This window comes from Camellia sinensis, chromosome 12 (genome assembly GCF_055761805.1).
Source record: "Camellia sinensis isolate YWXY chromosome 12, ASM5576180v1, whole genome shotgun sequence".
Lineage (NCBI taxonomy): Eukaryota > Viridiplantae > Streptophyta > Magnoliopsida > Ericales > Theaceae > Camellia > Camellia sinensis.
In genome coordinates, this window is record NC_138972.1 from 33,451,244 (window position 1) to 33,473,608 (window position 22,365).

General features: G+C 31.6%; 1 protein-coding gene across 2 annotated transcripts; it reads right to left on the bottom strand.

The window, feature by feature from the left end:
* Positions 1-17,829: 17,829 nt before the first annotated feature.
* AGK2 (guanylate kinase) lies at positions 17,830-22,144 on the bottom strand. Of its 2 annotated transcripts, none has more exons than XM_028268977.2 (11): positions 21,733-22,144; positions 21,212-21,249; positions 20,951-21,052; positions 20,790-20,866; positions 20,569-20,698; positions 19,767-20,129; positions 18,903-19,024; positions 18,672-18,807; positions 18,518-18,563; positions 18,305-18,410; positions 17,830-18,204 (listed from the first exon to the last, which is right to left on the bottom strand). In XM_028268977.2, exons 2-11 carry the CDS (start codon positions 21,212-21,214, stop codon positions 18,096-18,098), a joined length of 1,194 nt encoding a protein of 397 aa, XP_028124778.2. In that variant the 5' UTR covers positions 21,215-21,249; positions 21,733-22,144; the 3' UTR covers positions 17,830-18,095. The 2 variants fall into 2 exon arrangements, with proteins under 2 accessions (XP_028124778.2, XP_082754448.1); XM_082898322.1 differs by having other exon boundaries at positions 18,305-18,431.
* Positions 22,145-22,365: the final 221 nt, after the last annotated feature.

Consider the following 22,365-nt stretch of genomic DNA (forward strand, 5'->3'; position numbering starts at 1 on the left):
AATTATATATATATATATATATATATATTGAGAAATAATTCATTCACACAATTTCTTCTCTCAAATCTCTCCAAATGGCGTGACAAGTAAAATTTGAAAAGTTGACTCATACTCTAATGTTCTCTCAAAACTCTCCTTACATGTGTTTTGTTTTCACACCTCATCCGAGAAATTGTGAAAAAGAAAAATTATGTGAATGTTGTACTATTATTTATTATTATTATTATTATTACAACTCCGCTACGTAGCTCGAATTATCAACGGCTCGAATGGCCCGAAATCCCAAAACGACGTCGTTTTGGGAATTTTTTTTTTTTTTTTTCCTTCTTGTTTGTCTGAAGAAGAAGAAGAGTGTGAAAAAGAAGAAGAGGAAGAAGAGGAAGAAGAAGAAGAAGAAGAAGAAGAGGAGAGGAGAGGAGAGAAGAAGAAGAAGAAGAAGAAGATCGCTTGCGAAGATCATCATCAACATCATCTTCTTCATCACATCATCATCGGCCAATAATTTTTTTTTTTTTTCCCTTTCACCTTCTGTCTCAAACATTTGTGAACATTGACAAACAGAACCTCATCTTCTTCTTCCTCTACTTTCTTTCCCTAAAAACTAGCATAGCACCACCACTCTCAGTTGAAGCAAACCCACTTTCCTTCAACCACAAAATTGAACACAAAATTGATTCAACCACAAAATTGAAACCCATCACAAAACTGAAATCAAAATCAAAATCAAGCCCACCAACCCAAAAATAAAACCCAATCAAACACAAAAATCAAACCCACCCATAGATCTAGATCTGCTAGGAAAAAAAAAAAAAAATCAACAACAAAATCTTCATCAACACATCATCATCAACAACATCTTCATCAACATCACCATCATCAACACATCATCTTCATCTTCAGAAAAGAAAAAAAGAAAAAAGAGAGAAAATAGAGTCTGAAATCGTACCCTCGCACCCTCCATCACCGTTGCCCCGCCCCGCCCCGCGCTACCATCACCGTCGCACCACCCTACCATCACTGTCGTCTCTCTCTCTCTCTCTATTTCCGTCTCTCTCCTCTCCTCCTCTCTCTTTCTCCCTCTCTCTCTCGCCCTCCCCCTGTGTGTTCAGATATAAACGAGAAGAAAAAAAAATATTGCCAAAACGATGTCATTTTGACATTTGGAACATTCAAACTCTCACACATTCGAACTCTCACACATTTTTTTTTTATTATTATTATTATTATTATTTCCTAATTTTTGTTATCCTGTTATGAGCCGCATCATAGGCGGCACAATCAGAGGAAGCTTCCCACAGTGATGGAATATAGCTAGTGGATGGTGATTGAGAAAAAAGAACATGCACCTTCTTAAATGGTGGGTGGGTGGGTAGGGACTAGTGGGGACCATAACTGTCCAACTCAAAGATATGTGAAATTTTTGGTTACTTTTCATTGGTCACATGGTGTTTGAAAAGGACAACCTAGACCTGTTCAACTCACACACTGCTTACTGCTAAAGTGCAAGTCGGCAAATCCAAGTGATTGCCTTCTCTATTACTTTCTAAAATCTTATAACCTTTTAAAATAGGCAAATGCTAAGAGTGCTTTTAGGGTGCGTCTGTTTGGACAGATCGGATAAAAAGTTATCGTAATTTATTAGATTATTAATTTTGAGATATATTATCTCGAGATTATTTGATTGAATTAAATTTATATCTTATGTTTATTTAGTTATCTGATTAAATGTTAGGATTGAACTATTTTTAGTTATCTAATATTTGTTTAGGATATTATGAAAAAAGATAAATGTTTAAATGAATATTTTATCATTTTATCTTTTTCAATTATTTATTAAGTAATAGTAATATTAAACATAGCTTTAATATTTTAATTATTTTTAGCTAGATTAAATAAAAATTTGTTTTATTTTATTTTTTGCACAATATTTTAATTATTTTAATTTATTATTTTCAATTAAATTAAATTTATAATTTATAATTTATATTTTTTATTTAATATATAATTTTAAATTAACGACAATAAAAAATAAATTTATTTAATATATAAATTAAATTTTCAACAACACTAAAAAAATTTAATTTATAAGGCCATAATTTATAATTTATTATTTTTAAATAAATTTAATCTATAATTTATATTTTTTATTTAATATATAATTTTAAATTAACAACACTAAAAAATAATTTAATTTAATATGTAAATTTAATTTTTCAACAACACTAAAAAAAATAATTTATAAGACCATAATTTATAATTTATTATTTTTAATTAAATTAAATTTATAATTTATAATTTATAATTAAAATTTTTTATTTAATATATAATTTTAAATTAACAACACTAAAAAAATAATTTATAAATGTTCAAAAGACTATTTTATTATTTTCTAATTATTTGCTAAGTAATAGCATGAAGGGTAAAATGGATATTTCACAAAATAATCCCATGGGATATCAATCTCATAGTTTCTATCACACTCCCCATGGATAGGATAGTCTTATATTTGTGGGACTACTAGTCCGGAGTAAAAAAAATAAAACAAACAATGGACTATTATTCCGGTGGGACTAATAGTCCAATCCCTATGTATTAAAAATGAAACAACAATGGACTATTATTGGTTAACATTGGGATTAAGGTAAATTATGTATTAAAAATATGTAAAAAAATATTAGCGATTTTAATTGAAGTGGCCATTTATGATGGTTCTTTTAAGTGATTTTCTTTGATTTTTTTAGTTTAATGCATTTGGTAAATTGCCAAAAGATTTTTTTTTTTTTTTGAGTAAAAAATTTGATGTGCCATTTAATTTTTTTAACTATTGATAAATGGGTTAATTGTTTTTTGACATTTTTTTTTAACGACAATGTTACGTAACTCAAATTTTGTGACTCAAAAGTGGTTCAAATGGCCAAAACGACATCGTTTTGAGCCACTTTTAAGCCACAAAATTTGAGTTACGAGACATTTTCCTTTTTTTTAAAACAAAAGTCGACCTTTTATGTTTCCAAGCAATCTCTTAATTTTTTTATCTTATTATAATACTTCAAAGGCACTTGTTAATGGCTGATCAAAAATTTTCTCAGTGTGTATGATCTTATATAAAATAAGCTCATAAAAAAAATTTCAATCAAAGTTTAAAAAGGAAAAATATTGTATTATCAATCTGAAATCAAATCCTCATTTGTGTTAATCAAATTTATCAATAAAAATTATGAATTCAACAAGTATCAAAATATTTTTTTCTGAGAAAAAATAAAAACGAAAAATTTTATAATATACAAATTATGACTTGATTATAGCTCATGATATTATTTTAATTATTAATCAAAAAAGTCTTTACTAACTTCTTACTTTTTGGTTATGTCAAAAATGGTACATCGGCTTTAATTATGTTTCAAGGGGTGGTAAATACAACACAGGTAATCCCTAGGTTGGTGTCTCCAAGTAGGCATGACAAACACTATCAATCTCCACTTTACCGGTTAACCGAAAGGCATGTAGTACCTTCTTCGCAAGTGTTTTTGGTCTTTCCTATGGACACTCAGGCCAACTTAATTAATATTAACTATACCCTCTATCTGGACTTATCAACGTATTTACTCCAAAACAAATCAAATAGATCTTGTTTCACAAAACAATTTTTTTCTCAAGGCAATAGCTTTCCAAAGTAAGGTTCAAAATCAATTATGACAATGATTAAATGGAATGGCAATGTAAAATATAACAATGCATCAATATAGTTCCATTTTCCAATCCCACCACACAATCCTTTATTGTGATCAAATTCTCACATCTCTTATCAATATACATCAAAATATAATTTCAAGAGATAATATAACAATATCAACATTCATGTATTCTCCACATGTTATACATCATTTTCTAAACTTGGTTTTCCAAGACAAACTAACAATAAGTTTTAAAATCAATAATTCTCATTTCCTCCATGAAATTCCTCATTTGACACAATTATAAAAATTTCTCTATCATTTCTTTACATAACAATTCACGAAGCATAAATTTCACAATATCTCAACTTTTCTCCGAACTCCCAAATTCTAGAGTTTTCACCAAAACTAGATTTGTGTTCCATTTTTTAAAGGATTTTTTCACAATCACACCCACACTATAGAACATAGCGTATATTCTCAAAAACATTTTTTAAAAAAAAAATAAAAAAAAATAGAGCAAATCTACTTCAATATCATCTAGGGTTCATGAACCCAAAATCATGATCCAAACATGAAGAAATATTCCAAACAATTTTAGACTTGCAAAAACATATTTATAACTCAAAGATAATCCCTACCTCAAGCTAAGAAGATGAAGGAGATGAAAACCCTAAAGTTCAACATTGATGAAAACTAGATTCAACCGGTTTAAAAGTAGCCCCCGTTGCCCTCTTCGATTTGGTGTAAAAACCCCCCTCGAATTCTTGAAGATTTTTGCTAAATCTTAGAGATAAGTTTGAATTTGGGTGTATTTGTAGAGAGAATGGAGATAAAATATGAGTATATATATATAGAGAGAGAGTGAGAGAGAGGTGAAAAAGTGTGTCTAGCACGTTTTTGGCATCAGTTTTGAGGCAAAGAGCACAAAATTTGAAACAGACGTGTCGAAATCTGCATGAACGGATTCTGATGCCTCCATGGGCAGTTTGCTCTAGAGAGAGAACCCAAAAAATTTCCCAAAATACGCTCAAACAGAATACAAAATCCACACAAGCTATTTTCTGTCCAGAAAACTCAAAAACCACTGTGAGAATCCGCACTAGCGGTTTTGCCAAGAAACTTAGAATTTGACTTTTGTACTCCAAAACCAGTTCCAATGCCCAGAATCCAAAAAAATTAACCCGAAAGAGTTAATAGAGGTTATGTAAGAGTAGGAAAGAAATCTCAACTACACAATATGATAAACAAAACGCCGAAAGTAATGCACACTAACTTACTACTCAATACTTGTCAAGTCCAACACCCAAGACATCACAATCTCCCCCCTGAGGAAATTTCACCCCCTAAATTTGGTCACACCTCTCACCAACCACATCCAAAGAACAAGGACAATACAACAACAAAAGGCTCCAAGTGGTAACAACCACAATGACAATAATGAATCCAAAATAACAACAAATTAATTATAGTATGGAGGTCTCAATCTCAACAATGTTTCACTACCATCATCAAAATTTTAAATGGGCCAAGGCCACAATACCAAAAACCACAATTACGATAATCATAAGCATAAGTTCAACAACAATTTTACAACAGTTCTCGTGCTTAAAAAGACAACAACAATCATAACAAAAAGTGGTTTACAATTCCAACGATTTATTCTCAAACACAAGAGAAAATCACAATCTAGAACAAACTAAGCATTCTTAAATAAATCTGAATACTTGAAGTGAACTTCCGCCTCTCATTCCAAGTTGCTTCCTCAACCCCATGGTGTCTCCACAACACTTTCACTAACGGTATAATCTTGCCGCTCAACACTTGTTCTCAGACATCCAGAATTTGAGCCAATCGCTCTTCGTATGAGGCATCCTCATCTACCTCTAAGTCAACCTAATCAAGTACATGTGAAGGATCGGGTTCGTACTTCCTAAGCATAGATACATGGAACGCGTTGTGAACCCCAGAAAGTTGTGGCAGTAAGGCCAAACGATAAGCCATTTCCCCAATCCGATCTAAAATCTGAAAAGGTCAAATAAACCTTGGAGACAATTTTCCACTCTTACCAAATCTCATCAAACCCCGTCTCGACGAGATCTTAAGAAACACATGGTCACCAACCTTGAAAGATAGAGGTCACCCTCTCTTATCAGCATAACTCTTCTGTCGACTTTGAGTCGTAGCTAACCTTTTTCGAATGAGAGTAACTTTCTTGGTCGTCTCTCCAACAATCTCTGGGCCCAAGATTGGTGCATCACCCACTTCGGCCCAATAAACTGGTGATCTACAAGTTCGGCCATATAAGGCCTTGAACGGTGACATCCTGATACTACCCTAATAACTATTGTTATAAGGGAACTCAATCAATGGTATGTGTCTCTTCCAAGACCCCTTGAACTCAAGGACACAAGCTCTAAGCATGTCTTCCAAAATCTGAATGGTACGCTTTGACTACCTATCAGTTTGAGGATGATAAGTGGTGTTAAGGGTCAACTTAGTTCCCAACGCCTCTTGAAGGCTTTGCCACAATCACGCAGTGAAAAGAGGATCTCTATTCGAAACAATGGTCGTAGGGACCCCATGAAGTCAAACTATCTCTCTAATGTACAACTCTTTCAAATAATCAATTGAGTCGCCAAAGCGGATCAGAATGAAGTGCGTGGACTTAGTCAACCTATCAATAATCACCCAAACAGCATCATTACCCCATTGTGTTCTAGGAAGCCCAACTACAAAATTCATGGTAATATGCTCTTATTTCCACTCGGCAATAGGTAAGGGTTGTAGCAAACACGTTGGCTTTTGGTGCTTGGCCTTCACTTGCTGGCAAGTAAGGCATTTCAAAACAAGTAAGGCAATGTCTCATTTCATACCCCTCCACCAAAACTGACGACTAAGATCATAATACATTTTAGTGCCTCTCAGATGTACCGCAAGGCGTGAGTGATGAAATTCTACCTCCTCTCTACAAGATTCTGGCACAAACAAATGGTCCAGATACCTTGTTGATATCACCTGTCATATCTTGTTCCCGAATGGCCACACTTGCTACACTACTCACAGATTTCAAACTCAAAGCATCGGCCACAAGATTGGCCTTCCCCAGATGATAATGCAACTCAAACTCATAATCTTCTATAAATTCCATCCATCTCTATTGGCATAAATTCAAATCGTTTTTGGGAAAACAAGTATTTAGACTCTTATGATCGGAGAAAACATCAAACTTTTCACCATACAAATAATGCCTCTAAATCTTTAAAGCAATAATTACCGCCGCTAAATCTAAATCATGAGTAGGGCAGTTCTTCTCATGAGTTTTTAATTGTTGTGAACCATAGGCCACAACCTTCCTTTCTTGCATCAATACACAACCAAGTACATCCCGAGATGTATCACAATAAACGGTATAACCCAAGCCCCTTTCCGAAATTATCAAAACCGATGTGGTGGTCAACCTAATCTTAAGTTCTTGGAATGACTTCTTATAAGTCTCATTCCATACAAATTTGACACCCTTCCTTGTTAACCTGATCAATGGTGCGGCTAGTTTAAAGAAATCCCTCACGAATTGATGATAATACCAGGCCAACCCTAGGAAACTCCGAATTTCAAAAACATTTTAGGTTGTTCCCAATCTTGCATTTTTTTCTCAAAAATGTTCAATTTATCATCACCATGCATGATACGCATAAATAGAACCGAGATGATAATAAGAAAGCCAACAACGCTCTACCAACCTCAAGCACGATAAGAAAAGGATACACCTTTCCAATACTCACGTCAATTCACCAGATACCCGCTGGAAGGTAACGGTACCTCTGCAAAGTTCTTCAAGCGTTAGCTGAAGGCACTGGCACCCCACATTCTCAACACAACCAATTCTCCAAGCACTAGCTGAACGGTAATGGTACCTTTTATTCTCAATGTATACACAATTCCAACCATCACATAATTCAACAAACATAAATAATCCAAGTGTACTACATACACATAATCAATTCAACATCACAATGTCATCCTCCACTGATGACCAAGGACAAAACTTCTAAGCATAAATATTTAAACACACGTAATACAATAATCCAACGCTCACTTGATAATAACAATATTCAAAGGTCTCAAAATCCAACCTCCAGTTCATTTCTACATTTATAATACGCCATGGTTTCTTCCTCTTTCCAAAATCAACTCTTTTATTTTCCAAGTTAAGATGCCCAATTCCTTTTCTTTCCAAAAACCAATTTCTATATTTAAATAAAACTACATCCATGGATATCAAGCCATAACCGAACTCAACTTAACAAAACACAAACATTATTTAACTTTACTCCGTTATAATTCATTAGGTCAAATTATTAAATTAGGACTTTCCTTTCCTCACAACATAAACACGTTGAACTACTCCCCAATTATCCCCAACAACAATCAATTTTACAATTTCAACTCCAAACCTTCAAACCCTAGATCCCTTTTTTATGCTTTTCAAAAATTCATAATGAACATGCTTTTTATGTAATAAAACTTACCACATGTCTATCTATAGACGAGGTATTAAAGAGAAACAAAGAAATCCGTACCCCTTGGAGCGATGAGGAGAAAGTCAAAAATCTATTGCGACAAAAACACAATCCACTCAAATTAAAATGAAGCCTTCGCGACCTTCTACGTTTTGGTCTGAAGGACTATGGGTCAAACATGGGTAGAAGTAGATGAAAACCAAGCATGAAGAGCTTGGAAGTTCAACAACAGAGGAAGGAGGAAGAAGAGAGAGTGGAAAGTGATCCAAAAGTGACCAAAAGTGACTTTTATAGAAGCTGAATTCAGAAAAACTGCTCGAGCGACCAAACCTACGCTTGAGTGAAGAATACGAACTTTCAAAAGTTCAGACCACACAAGGCAAATCGTCCAAGCGACCAAACTTGCGCTCGAGCGAACATCAACAACTCTCAGAATTACAGACTTGCAAAAGTACTGGGAGACTCGCGAGACTACTTAAGCGATCAATCTATCGCTCAAGCGATGAAGAAAAACTCAGAGTGCTACATAGATTTTACTTATTAACAGTTATAGTGACTATGGTGCTTTGTGATGATGATGGTATTTTATTATTTAAAAGTCAAAATTTTATAGTGAAACAAAGTAAAATTTTACTATTTACGTCAATTTCAATGGTATTTTTTATTAAAGAGTTTCATAGTCAACCTGCATCTTTCTTTCTTTTTATTTATTTATTTATTTATTATAGATGTTGATGAGAAAATTATGAAAATATTAATTTTATTAAAAAATAACATTTAGATCAAAAGTTATATCATTTTATAATTTAAAATATTAAATTATTTACTAAGAATATTTTGGTAATAGAAGTTTGTGTTGGACTTTTCAAGAATTTTTTTTTTTTGTACTTATCCTTAATGTATTAATTTTTTTATTATTAGGGAGTTTTGAACAAATTCTCTTAAAATAATATATTTTCTAAGTAAAATAAAGAACGTGAGAAGAAGAAATGAAAATTTAACAAAACAATAAATTTGATACATCGGATGAAATTCTTATTTTTAAATATGCCAGATTGCAACATAACGTTTTTATTTAATTTTGATGCTTCTAAACTTGAAAGATTATTTAGAGATGCTCTAAGTAGTTATTGTCATGACACAAATTCGAATTGTAAAGTTAAGCCTCTTTCTCATAAAATATGAATGGAAGATTGTGTACTTACTATTTTTTTAGACTCTACCACCATTTTATAGTATTGAAAAAATCTAAATGCAAAATTGAATATAATCTCTTATATGAAATGAGTCTTATTTATGTATTAAAAATTATGTACAATTATGTAATTGGAACATTGGCATAGTGTTGTATATTTAAAAAAAAAAACATATACCCTTTGAATGGTGGGGTAGGGGGCTATTATTGTCCATCTGAAAGATATAGAATTGATCAATTTCTTTGGTCATATGGTGGTTGAAAAAGCCAAAGTTGGCTTATTCATTTGAAATATATTCTACAACTACTAGTGATGGTTGCTAGAAGGGCAAGTCGGCAAAACTCAAAGTGGATTGATTTCTCTATTCCCTCCTAAATCTTATAAACCTTATTTTATTATTATTATTATTATTATTATTATTATATTTAATAAAGTTAGTTATGAGTGGAGTGGTCTGGTCTGGCCGACCAATTTTAACCATTCCGTCATCATCACATATTATAAAGTTGGTTATTTTGTTTAGCATATATTTAAAAGTGTATTCTTTTTTATTTTTTTTTATAATCTTTTTTGGGTTATAATATTTTTTTTTTCTACATGATTTTTGATAAAAAAAAAAAAAATCAAAAAAAAATATACTTATTTAACACTTCCCAAACAACCTTTCATTATGACTTTCCAATTTCTCTTGTATTCTTTTCTTTCCTTTCCTTTCCTTTCCTTTCCTTTTGGTTTCCACACAAAGTAATGCCATTGGAAACCTGTAGTAGTGCCCCGTTTTGTTGTGGCTTTATTTATTGAAAAATAATAAAAATTTATTTGGTAAGTGTTTTAAAAATTATCATTTTTTGAATTTTTTCTAAAAGCAATTCATTTTTAAAGGGTTAATTAGTGAAAATTCTATTCCTATAAGGAAATATGTTATTTAGTTTAAAGTTTAATATTTTTTTATGATAAGAACTTGTAAAGTTATCGGTATTGGAAAAGTCATCAAAAAAATTGGCCTACAAAGTCACTGACGGTCAGCAGTGGTTGACGATGTAACTGATGGTGATGAGGTAGACAAATAGGTGACATTTAACAAGTATATAAACAGATAAGTGATACATATATAGATAGGTGTACATTTGAAAAGATAGTTAGATAAACAGATAAGTGATACATATATAGATAGGTGTACATTTGAAAAGATAGTTAGATAAACAGATAAGTGATACATATATAGATAGATGTACATTTGAAAAGATAGTTAGATATATAGGTGACATGTGTACTTATTGATGACTTTTGAACACATACGTTACGGATAGCTAAACTTTGAAAATATATGTATCCTTTTAGACAAATAATATCATTTTGGTCATAAAAGATTTAAGCATGAATAGGCCCAACAATTTCAGAAATGGTTCTATGGCCTGAGTGCTTTTTTAAAATAGATGAACTACACTAACATTCCATGAAATTTGGAAAAAATATAATAAAGTTCGAAATAGAACCCGTAATATGCCTCATTGATCCTTTGAGTTCTCTCAAGTTGATATTTGAACTCGAGAGAAACCTAATCTTTTTAATAATATTGGGATTTAGTAATATTGTATATTGGCAATACCAATTTTTTTCTTTTTAATTTATAACATTAAAAAGAATAAAAATCATATTAAATAGGGAGAATTACATGCAGGTGGGAGAATGAAAAGAAAAAAAATTACTAACAAATGGGGATGCAAATAGCCTTTTTATTTATAACTCACCACAGACACACTTGTATCCTCATGTATTTGTAATTTTTTTCTATGTCCCACCTACATATAATTTTCCCTATTAAATAACTTAAGAAATTTAAGAGTGAAATATTAGTTTGTATAATACCAAATGAAAAATAGATTAGCCGCAACGAATTGGAGAGTCTAATCTCAAGTCTAAGATAATGTCACGTGAATAACTTCTTATAAATTAAAATTTTAAATTTAAAAACAGATTAGCCTCAATGAATTGGAAAGTCTAATCCCAAGTATAAGATAATGTCATGTGAATAATTTTTTTATAACTTAAAATTTTAAATTTAACCCCTACACACAAATTCAAATTTAAATCGAATCAAAATATCTAACCTAATAGATTTTGTGATGGGCAAACAACTTTGAATATTTAATTTATAAAAAAATATTGTCACCGTACCATCCCAAATTGATTGCACCTCCTCAGTTCGGATCAAAACTTGGAAGAAGCCATTATTAGATGATAATTTTAACAAATAAAAGAGAAAATGTGAAGTACCATCAAATCAAACACAAAAACAGAAAAAAATAAAAATAAATAAAGGCTTAACATTTACCAAAGTAATGAATTTTTAATTTTTTTGGGTCAAAATAAAAATTGCTACTCAATTAGTAGAACATTAATCAAGGTATAAACATTATGCATTATTTTAACGAAAAAAATTATTACTAATTAAGTAATAGGGTTGTTCCTAATAATAATAATTACAATAAAAATAATTATTCATTGTCATGTTTGGTAGTACCTATTACTCAATTTCAATTGAAATTATTTGTTAAGTGGTGATAGGGTACTCTTCCTTATTTGTTTATGGTGTGTCAAATCTTTTCACAAATGTATGTGGTGACGACTTTTTCATTTTTTGTTTCTTTATTTCCCTTTTTTAATATTTTCTTTTCATTCAAACAAAGTGCATTGAGAGAACTTATTTGGTGGTCCTGAGAGACGGCCACGTGATATCTCAAGTGTATAGAGATTGATGGAGAAAGTATGACTCATGAGTTCGTGCTAGGTGATTATAAAATATAAGGGATACGATGGTTTGCGATTATATAGAAATATGGTCATTTGGTGTCCCTAAACCAACAAATAATTTTCATGCAATAAATAACAATCTTAGCCAGTTGTCACTAATAGACAGGCTGATAGATGACTCATGGTAGAACCGTAATTAATTAAGAGAACGTTTGTTTATTTTTTCTTTCAGAAATTATTTTGGATCATTGATTTGAACTCTTAAATCAACTTTAGCAATGTATTATAAGTCACATTAATACGAAACTTTACTAAAATATAAGAATTATATAATAAGTGCTTGTTATGTTATTAGAGTTTAATATTAAGGGTTTTGGTGAGATGTAACATTATTATTATTATTATCAGGGCCGGCCCTGAGGTTTGTGGGGCCTAAGACAAACTATGAAAATGGGGCTCCTCTAATATATATTTTCTTTAATAAAAAATTTACGCATAAAATGATAAGTATTCATAATTTTTTTTATTTAAGTACACTTGAACTATACTTCCTAGGAAACATGGCTATTATCACAAACACTTCAATCCACAAGTCACAAACACTTCAAATCAATCCACAAATCACAAACACTAAAATCCACAAATCACAATCCACTGATCTGATAGCAAATAAATTATAAAAAAACAATTTAATGAAACAAAGTTAGGGTAAAAAAATTATTCAATTAAAACTGATAAATACCTAAGTAAAAAAATTATTGCTAAATTATTTATTCCACTAAAATCTAATAGATAAAGAAGGTAACAAAAAAATTAGGGCAAATTTATTATTCCACTAATTGATAGAGAAAAAAGATTAAAAAAAAAATTAGGGCAACTTTATTTAATAAAATCTAATAGTGAGAGAGAGGACTTACCATGAGAGAGAGTGTGTATGAGAGAGAGTGAATTGCCGGAGGAGTGTGTGAAAGAGAGAGAGTGAGTCGCTTACAATGCTGTACTCTGCGTCTGCCTTCAACTTAGTGTACATACTTCCATCTTCATTTCATCACTTCGTTAAAGAGAGAGATTGAAAGCAGAAGTACACTAGCAGTGTATTGAAGTAATGTTGTATATTGTATGTATGGTTTGGGTTGGGCCCAAACAAATATTTTGTTTTGTTTTTGTAGTTGGTTTATATATATATATATATATATATATATTTTTCATTTTAATAAATATGGGCCAATACATTTATAAATAAATATGGACTAAATTATACATGGGCCAAATAAAATATTTTGAGACCCTTTAAATTAATTTTAAGAAAATAAAAATAAAAATTAGGCCTGTTACAGTTTTTTAAATTTGAAACTCCTATTTTTGGACCAAAATTTGGACCTAAGGATAAGCTTTACATGCCTTAGGTCAGGCCGGCCCTGATTATTATTATTCTTTACTTATTTTTTTTAGGTGTTATTTCTCTTTCATTTCTTTATTTTCTTACGTGTTCTCAACCCCACTATGTTGATGCCCTACCCAACGAGTCCAGATCCCCTCCTTGAGTCCCCTCCTTCATTCCCTTCTTGTAGGGGCCTTCGGGTCCACTTTGAGGCCCAGTTTTGATAATCCGAATCGTTCATATTTTTAGATTTATTCAGTATATTATACCTGTAAAAAATCAAGTTGATCGGATATCAGAAAGTATGCGTTCAGAAAATTGGGACTACAAACTATTTTTTAATAAACAGTTTTCCGAACACATACTTTATGATATTCGATCAACTTGATTTTTTACAGGTATGATATACTGAATAAATCTAAAAATATGAACGGTTCGGATTATCAAAACTGGGCCTCAAAGTGGACCCGAAGGCCCCTACAAGGAGGGAATGAAGGAGGGGCCTCAAGGGGAGGATCGCAATTCCTACCCAACCCCCACATTACTGGACAACCTATAGTTGTAAGACAACTAAGCTTGCACTAATGATTTACAACCTAGTATCACTGACACTGAAAGGAGATACTTTCCTTTACTTGAAAATAAATAAATAACAAGAAAGTGGATTCCATAAAAGCTCTATTATTTAATTACATCATATTTGGTAACTATTTTTTATGCTCTCAAATCTTATTTTTGTCAGTGATACTTACAAATAAAATACTAAATAATACACAAAATAAAAGTTACAACAATTAATATATGGGCTGAGGCGCGGGAAATTCGATCTCTTTAAGGAGATTCAAACCCTCTGCAGTTAGACAATGCCTCACACCGGTGCAGCAGAAAAACCTTGACTTGTCCCCCCATGATACATCAGCTCGACTAAGTCGTATGGTTCACCAATATTGCACAATTGGTTGAATCTAAAGCTTTATCACACACATCCTTTTTATTTGCCTGATAATCTCACTCAAGATATAACAACACAACCAAAACTTCTTCTCTCTTATGTGTCTCTAAAGATAGGACATATGTTAATATATATATAGAAATCAAAATTACTTAGACAAGTTCTTGGTGAGGAAGAAACGGATGAAGACAAGGAATAGATAAGTCTTGGTGGACTTGACCAAGACTTGGATAAGATAAGATTGGTGGATAAGTTATGGATACTAAGACCAAGACCTTGGATGACTTGGAAGGCTTAACAAGGAAGAAAAGAAAAGAAAACCAACCTATAACACATTATAATATTAAAATACCTGCTAACATTTTCAACTATGACATATAATTGGTTTGTGTAGCATTGGTATTTTAATTGATGATGAAAGTAATATATCATATTGTTAATATCTGTAAGGTTCCTAATTATTATTATTTTTAATTTATAAATATCTTATTCAATCTTATATCACTTATGATTTTGTGTGTTTTTTTCTTTTTCTTTTTTTTTTTTTGAGTCACATTTCATGTTTGTTTCTTTTCTTGTATTGTTTTTGCTTTCTTTTTTTATAGACAACTATGTTTTGAAAAGTAAAATGAGAGGAGAGAAAATATTGATTGAAATTGTCTTGTTTAGTTGTCTCTTAAAAGATGAGAATGCAAAAATTTGAAAGGATAGTTTTCAAAAGATTCTCTTCATATTGAATAAGTATTATATGTTAGGCATCCAATTTTAATTCACACATAGGTGTGAGAAAAAATGTACCCAAAGTGATAAATTAGTCATTTTATTTTATACATTCAGTTTGTAATCGATTAGATTTAGTTGAGAAAATTTTTACAAGCTACAAGTCCTTATTTTTATCTTTATTAGTGTTATCAAATATTTAGGAAAAATTACCCAAAAAAAAATCAAATCAAATCAATTGATCTTGATAATTAAATAAATTCAAAATTTTAATTTTATCAATTTTAACATTAAATTTTTTTATTTATTTTCAATTGAATCATTTGTCTATTTTCATTAAATAAAATCGATAAAAAGAAAAAATATTTTAAAATCATTATACTCAATATAAAGAGGTATTTTAGATATTTTATGCCTACTTATTTTAATGATTAAAGTATTATTTTTTGTTAGCCCCAAGGTTATTCGAATTTAAATTCTTATTGATTTTGATTATCGACAAATATTTTGAACTTATTTTGTTCAAAGTTTTCAAAATAATATTATACAATTGTGCTTCAATGTTTCTAAAAGATATATGTTTCTATAGTGTTGTTTTCTAATGGCTTTTTAGCCCCTCAAAACATAAAATTAGCGCATATATCCAAAACACTATTTAAGCTTAAAACAAATCCAAGGGTCGACACTAAGATAGCAAGGGTTGACACCAGAATGAAGTTCAGAATACCTAAGTGTTTCAGCTACAAGGGTCGACACTAAATTTCAAAACTCATTCCAGCTGCAAGGGTCGGTACCAAGACAACAAGGGTTGACACTAAATTTCAGAACACAATCCAACATAAAAGGGTCAACACCAGGAATGACATGGGTCGACACTAAAACTCAGCAAACAAAGTTCAGACTTCCAACAAACAAAAGAGTCGACACCCAGTTACATATGGGTCGACACTAAGAACACCTGGAAATCAACTCAGAGAAGAAAAGAGAGGAAAGGGTCAACACCCAATCTGCAGGGGTCGACACCCTTAAAATCTAGGTTTCAAAAATCTAGTTGCCAAATCTGATCTGGACTGACACAACTCATTTCTTAACCACTTTTCTAATCCATGTGCAGAATAAGTCATTATTTCTGATCATTGAGCAAATTTTCTGACATTATATCTTCTATCAAGAGTTGATTTATGAGGTTGAGCATTTAATGAAAATTTGTGCATTTAATGAAGCTTCTCTCTTAAAGACCTGATTGTAGTCTGTATACGTCCATGCTCTGATCAATACACCCTCTATTATTTGCTCCAACAGCTAAAAGATTTATCTCTGTCGCTCTCCAATAGCTAAAAGCTATTAATGTTATAAAGAAGAAGCTCTCCTTGTTCGAAATACAGAACTCTTCAACACAAGAATACTAGAGCATTCAAGAGCTTTTATTATACTTCATTGTACTTCTATTTTCATATCTGAGTGAGTCTTAAATTCCCTCTATGCTTATATTTTCATATCCATCTTTTGAGAGAGAAAATTCGTAATCCTTATTCCTTATTTTCTGAGTGAAACACTTGTAACGTGAGGCATTTTAGTTGAGAGGTCCTCAACAGATAGAAGTAAATCATTTGTAAAAATCCACAAGCCAGGAGAAGCTTGGTGGTACATTGATTCATAGTGAAGAAATTCTCAAGGAGATATCTTTACGAGTGAACGTAAGCCAGTGAGCTGAACTACAATAAATCATTATGTTTGAGCTCTTTTTTTTTCTCTTTTTTTTTCTGTGTATTAATTGATTGTCTACTGCATTTACTCACTTAATTATTTGAAATCTATTTTCTGATTATATTTTTTTAATTATCCAATTTACCCCCCCCCCCTTCTTGGGTTGCTTTCTTATGTAATATTTTTTTTGTCATTTTTAATTAACAAAAATAGGTCAAATCTAAAAATAAAATAAAAAAATTAACAAAAATAGATAAATAATTTACATTGAAAGTAAATCAAATTATTAAAGTTTACACAGTTGTTTAGAAATAATGACTCCAAATGTAGTATCAAACCAAATGTAATATTAAATATTCTACGCAATATTCATATAATTACTTTCATTATATTTTATTTGTCCATTATTTTATTTTTTATTATCCTAAAATATAAATCCACTTTAAAAAATCAAAACTTCAAATTTAAAAGTTACCAAAAATTTTTTGGGGGAATAAAGTAACCAAAATTATCCCTTGTAAGTAATTATAAATACATTAAAAAATGAGAACATAATGATATTTTGACAATTAATGTTTTAAAATTTGAATCCAAGTATAAAAATTATGTCTCCTTAAAAATGTAAAATTTCAAAACATAACTATCAAAACAGGGAAGAGAGAATAATTTATTTGAAGTCCCTAGCCATTGCTCAACAAGAAATACATAAATAAAAGTAAATTACTTTTAGCATGAATACTCACCAATACAGTTTTCCTTGACATATAGATATGTTCATAGCATACAATCCAACTATAGAACCTAACATTCCAACGCTCACATTTAGCCATCAAATGAAGTTCATATCCTTCTCTGATAAAAGATATCCCTAATGGATGAACTGGGAAATCTCAAAAGAAGAAAAAGAAAGTTGAAATGGAAATTGCTATGAATTATAAATGATCTCATTTCTCATGTAATTAATTTTATTTGAATGCTACTTCTCCAAATCATCCCTATCCTTGAAAACAAAGAATGCAGAAAAATGTAGAACAGCAATGATTTTGAAGGATCACATATGTGGTTCAATCCTCTATTTGTAAGTCACAAAAATGTAGAATTTCAACAGACAAAAAAAGAGAAAGAATAAAAGTGAGTTAATTAAGTTGAGGAGGTTATAGACTGTAGGGGCCATCAGCAACTCAGCTGCTAGATCTCATATTTTATGCCATTTGCAAATGGGTCTATGGCATACATGTTTAGTCCTCTTGTCCGTCCCGGTGCGCCTCCTTTAAGTGAAGATAGATCAAGCACCAATCTGCTCAACCCCAAATAATAATAATAGGCACATGAGAATTTAAAATTATAATTAGGTTTCAGTATACACCTTAAGCAAAAGATAGGTATAAGATTCTTACAACTGTTCTGAAGCGTTTTCCAGTTCTGCAGATCGACAATTTATACAGATTTTTTTATCGATCTTTGACACTGACCGGTCCACAGGCAGATCGACAAATTTTGGCACTGGATTGGCATTTTCAAATTCTATCAATTTTCAGACAAAGAGACAAAATCAAAAAGCATGGAAAACATACGATAACCAAATGAAGATATGTTGGAGGACTACTTACTTGGTTTAGGGGTAGTACCAGCGATTCCATCAAGACCTAGGACTTTCTGCATTAAATGAAACATAATCAATAAGCACTGCGAAGTTGAATGAAATTCCCGGTAAGGAAACCAAAGAAATTATTAATGAATGCTACGCAAAGAATTGATAATCACCTTAAGACTCTCATAGCAAGTCTCAAGATCATCGTTTACCAAGATATGTTCAAAGAGGCCTGATGATTGTCCTTGCTGAAGCTCTGCCCTAGCATTTCGGAGTCTCTTTTGGATCTGCTCTTCTGTCTCGGTTCCCCTGAGAAAAAACAAAAAATAAAAAATTAAGAACTCGGCAACCATAAGGGAATGCAAAAGTTAGATGGGTTCTCAATCTCAAGCTTTAGGTCACACCTGTCACGAAGGCGCTTCTCAAGCACCTCAAATGATGGTGGGCAGATAAAGATAAAAATGGCTTCAAGAGAACTTTCGCTCACAGACCTTGCCCCTTGGACATCAATGTCAAGGATGCATCTCTACATCACAAACAAACAAACCATTTCATTATAATCAGATGTACTACTAAACACTCATAAATCATCCAAACAGACAGTCCAAAGCTTCCAACAAATAGGCTGAAGCAAAAATTAACAATGGTATAACTATTTTAAGTCTTTTCATCTTGTCATCTCTTATCTACAAGAATTTAGTTTCTTGACAATTTTGATTTCCTAAACCGTGGTGTGGGGCCCACAGGAGTACCTTAATTCACTAGTCATTTTCTCTTGCCAAAACGATCATAATTTCCATTTCTTCAAAAACTAAGAGATTATATTTATCCAAATGCTTCCCAATTCCTACCTATTTAATCATTTACTTCTTTCCTTTTCAGGCATGCCCTTTTGTGGCATAATTTGTTTGGGAACCAAATTAAAACAAGAAAAGTGCCTTATCCTTTTCTGGGCATTCACAAATTGGATCCATCATACACCAACACTCAAGTACACCAACACTCAAGTTGGTGTCCATTATGTAGGTCCAAAATTTCAGTTACCCCAACAATAAACTGAGACTGTAGCCTTTTTTTGGCAATCCAAGTGTAGCATTTTTTACTTTTTTAGATCAGGTATTGGATTATTTACACACACAATATTTGAACATCTCTAATTAGAACTGCCCAAGATGAGGAGGCCAATTTGAGCAGTTTGAAATCTGAAAAATACAATTTTTTTTCTTTAAAGATAAAGTAACATCATGCAACATGTGTATAGTGTATACCTTTCCTGCATCTGCAACGACCTCAACAGCTTCAACACTGGTTCCATAGAGGTTTCCATGAACAGAAGCAAACTCAAGGAACTTGCCATCTTTGATCGCGTTCTCCATAACACTTCGATCAGTGAAATGGTAATGAACCCCATCCTTTTCCTTTTCCCTTGGAGAACGGGTTGTGTGGCTCACAGAGAATCCAAACATGAATGGAAACTCCTTCATGAGTTTCGCTATTAATGTTCCCTTCCCAACCCCAGAAGGACCGCTGATAACAATGGGCTTCTCAGCGTCACCTCTTACTCCCTTACTCCAAGCCACCACCTCAGTTTCAAAATTATTTTGCTGCTGTTTAACAAATTTGGTGTCCACCTAACATAATACCAAAATCATATTAGGTAGTGCTTTAAAACACATAAGAAGACAACAAAATTAAAGCTTAAATATAAAGAGGCATTCTAGTAAAATAAATTTCAACTTCTATTGAAATTGAGTTTAAAGCTTTTCTCCAAGCCATTTGAAATAAGTTCATTTACCCACTAAAGCCCCATTTGTCAACTATACATTTTAATCAAAAAGTCAAAAAGTCACTATAAATTGTCACATTACTCTCCCTTCTCCCTACTTTTCTGTAGATATTTTCGTAAAAAACTAAAAAATTATTAAAATAGTATGTTCTCCCTAACTGGTCCCGTATTAATTTATCTCTAGCATCCAATAAAAACATTTTATCTCTATACCTTACGAAAAGAATTTTTTCGACACCAAACACTAATCTTGAAAGCTTTCAACGATACAAACAAAAAACAACCTCAAGAAGCCAAGCACAATCTTCAGGAGTAGAATCCCCCTTAACAATCAATATTCGGTCTTCATTTAAAAGCAGGGCTGCATGATCCTTACATTGCTTTGGTTTTGTTCCCAACACCGTGGGAATGGTCCTGCAAATTTGACAAGAAAATTAATAATCCCAGTTCCAATCTAAATTGAAGCCCAATTGCAGCGACTCTGAATTTAGAATTTAAGACTAACACTTTGCCCGTAGATCTGTTGAAAATCTGAACTCCAATTGTTGATGTCGATTCGTCATCAGTCCCACCAATCACATACTGATCAAAACACAATTACATACCATGAATTTTTATGGGGAGTAAAATTCATAGAGCAAGATCCAATAATGGGATGATCAATACCGTTTTATCACCGATTACAGTAGTTGTCTGTGAGCCTTTTAATGCGAACCCATTTGAAAATTCCCTATCCAGATCATCTAGAAAGAAAGCTGGAGCTTCCCCCTGATAACCACAACCAAATCCAGATTAAATCACAGCAAAGAAAATCATTTTGATCCACATTCAATACATACATTTTCATGGCAGTTCAGATCTTTCAAATCAAATCTTTATTTTTATTTTTCATTCCTATATGAAATAAGAGATGTACAAAATACTCACCATGAAGATATATATGTTCCTCAAATCCAAGCTTGCACCTGATCAATACACATTACGAGGGACCAGATCAGCACACAGAGTATTCAATTTCCGGATCTTTCTTTAGATATAAAGCCTCAACCAGAGCAGAGAAAAGGCAGTTATTGCAAAGAAATAATGAAAGCCTAATAAACATTCCAACAAATTAATTATAAAAACTTAATCTTGAACATTATAAAAATCAAAATAGACAGCCAGAACAAAACCCAGGTGCCATTTACAATTCCAAACACTACATATATATATATATATATATATACACACCTATAAAACAACTACCAATTTTTGGCAAAGAGAGAAAAAAACGCATATACATTGGCAGTGCCCTTTGTGAATCCCTTCAAACCCCTTTCTAATTTTCAAATATAATAAAAATATACAAACATACAAATATATATATATATATATACACACACAATTGGAGCTAGCAGGGGTAAAGAAAAATATTTTAAAAAAAAAAAAAAGGCCCAAAGAAAACCCACCTCTAGTTGAAATTAATGGATCAAGCGGTTGATTTGCATCAAAGAGAAAACCCACACAAAAAATTAAAATAACAGATTTACAGGAATATAAATCTGCAACAGTTTTTTTGTTTTGTTTTGTTTTTGTTTTTGTTTTTTTTCTGGCTCTGTAGCTGAAAAAATTGAGAGAAAAGGTCTATCAAAGACTATTTTTTTTTTTTCAACACTCAGTTTTTCAAAGAAGAACAACCTTGAGATTGAAAAAAAGAGTTGAAGAAGTTGCGAGAAAAATTAACAAGGAATGGCGTATTTGTAGGGCAAAGGATGAGAGAGAAAAGAGAGAACAGAGAAGAGAGAGAAAGAAGGGGGAAGGAGGTAGAGTTTTGGTCGCATTCAATTCACTAAACCACAAGACAACCCAACACCGTCTTCCAATGTTTTTACTATTTTTTATTTTATTTTATTTATTTATATTATTAGACTGTTTAGAATGATTTAAATAATTATATATATTTCTTAATTTTTTTATAAAAAAAATGTATAAAAAATAAAGAGGTAATCTAATTTAAAAAATAAAAATTATATATTCCGTTTGGTTTCAATTTTTAAAAAATTATATTTTTTTATTTTTTGTATTTTTTTTGTTTTCATTAA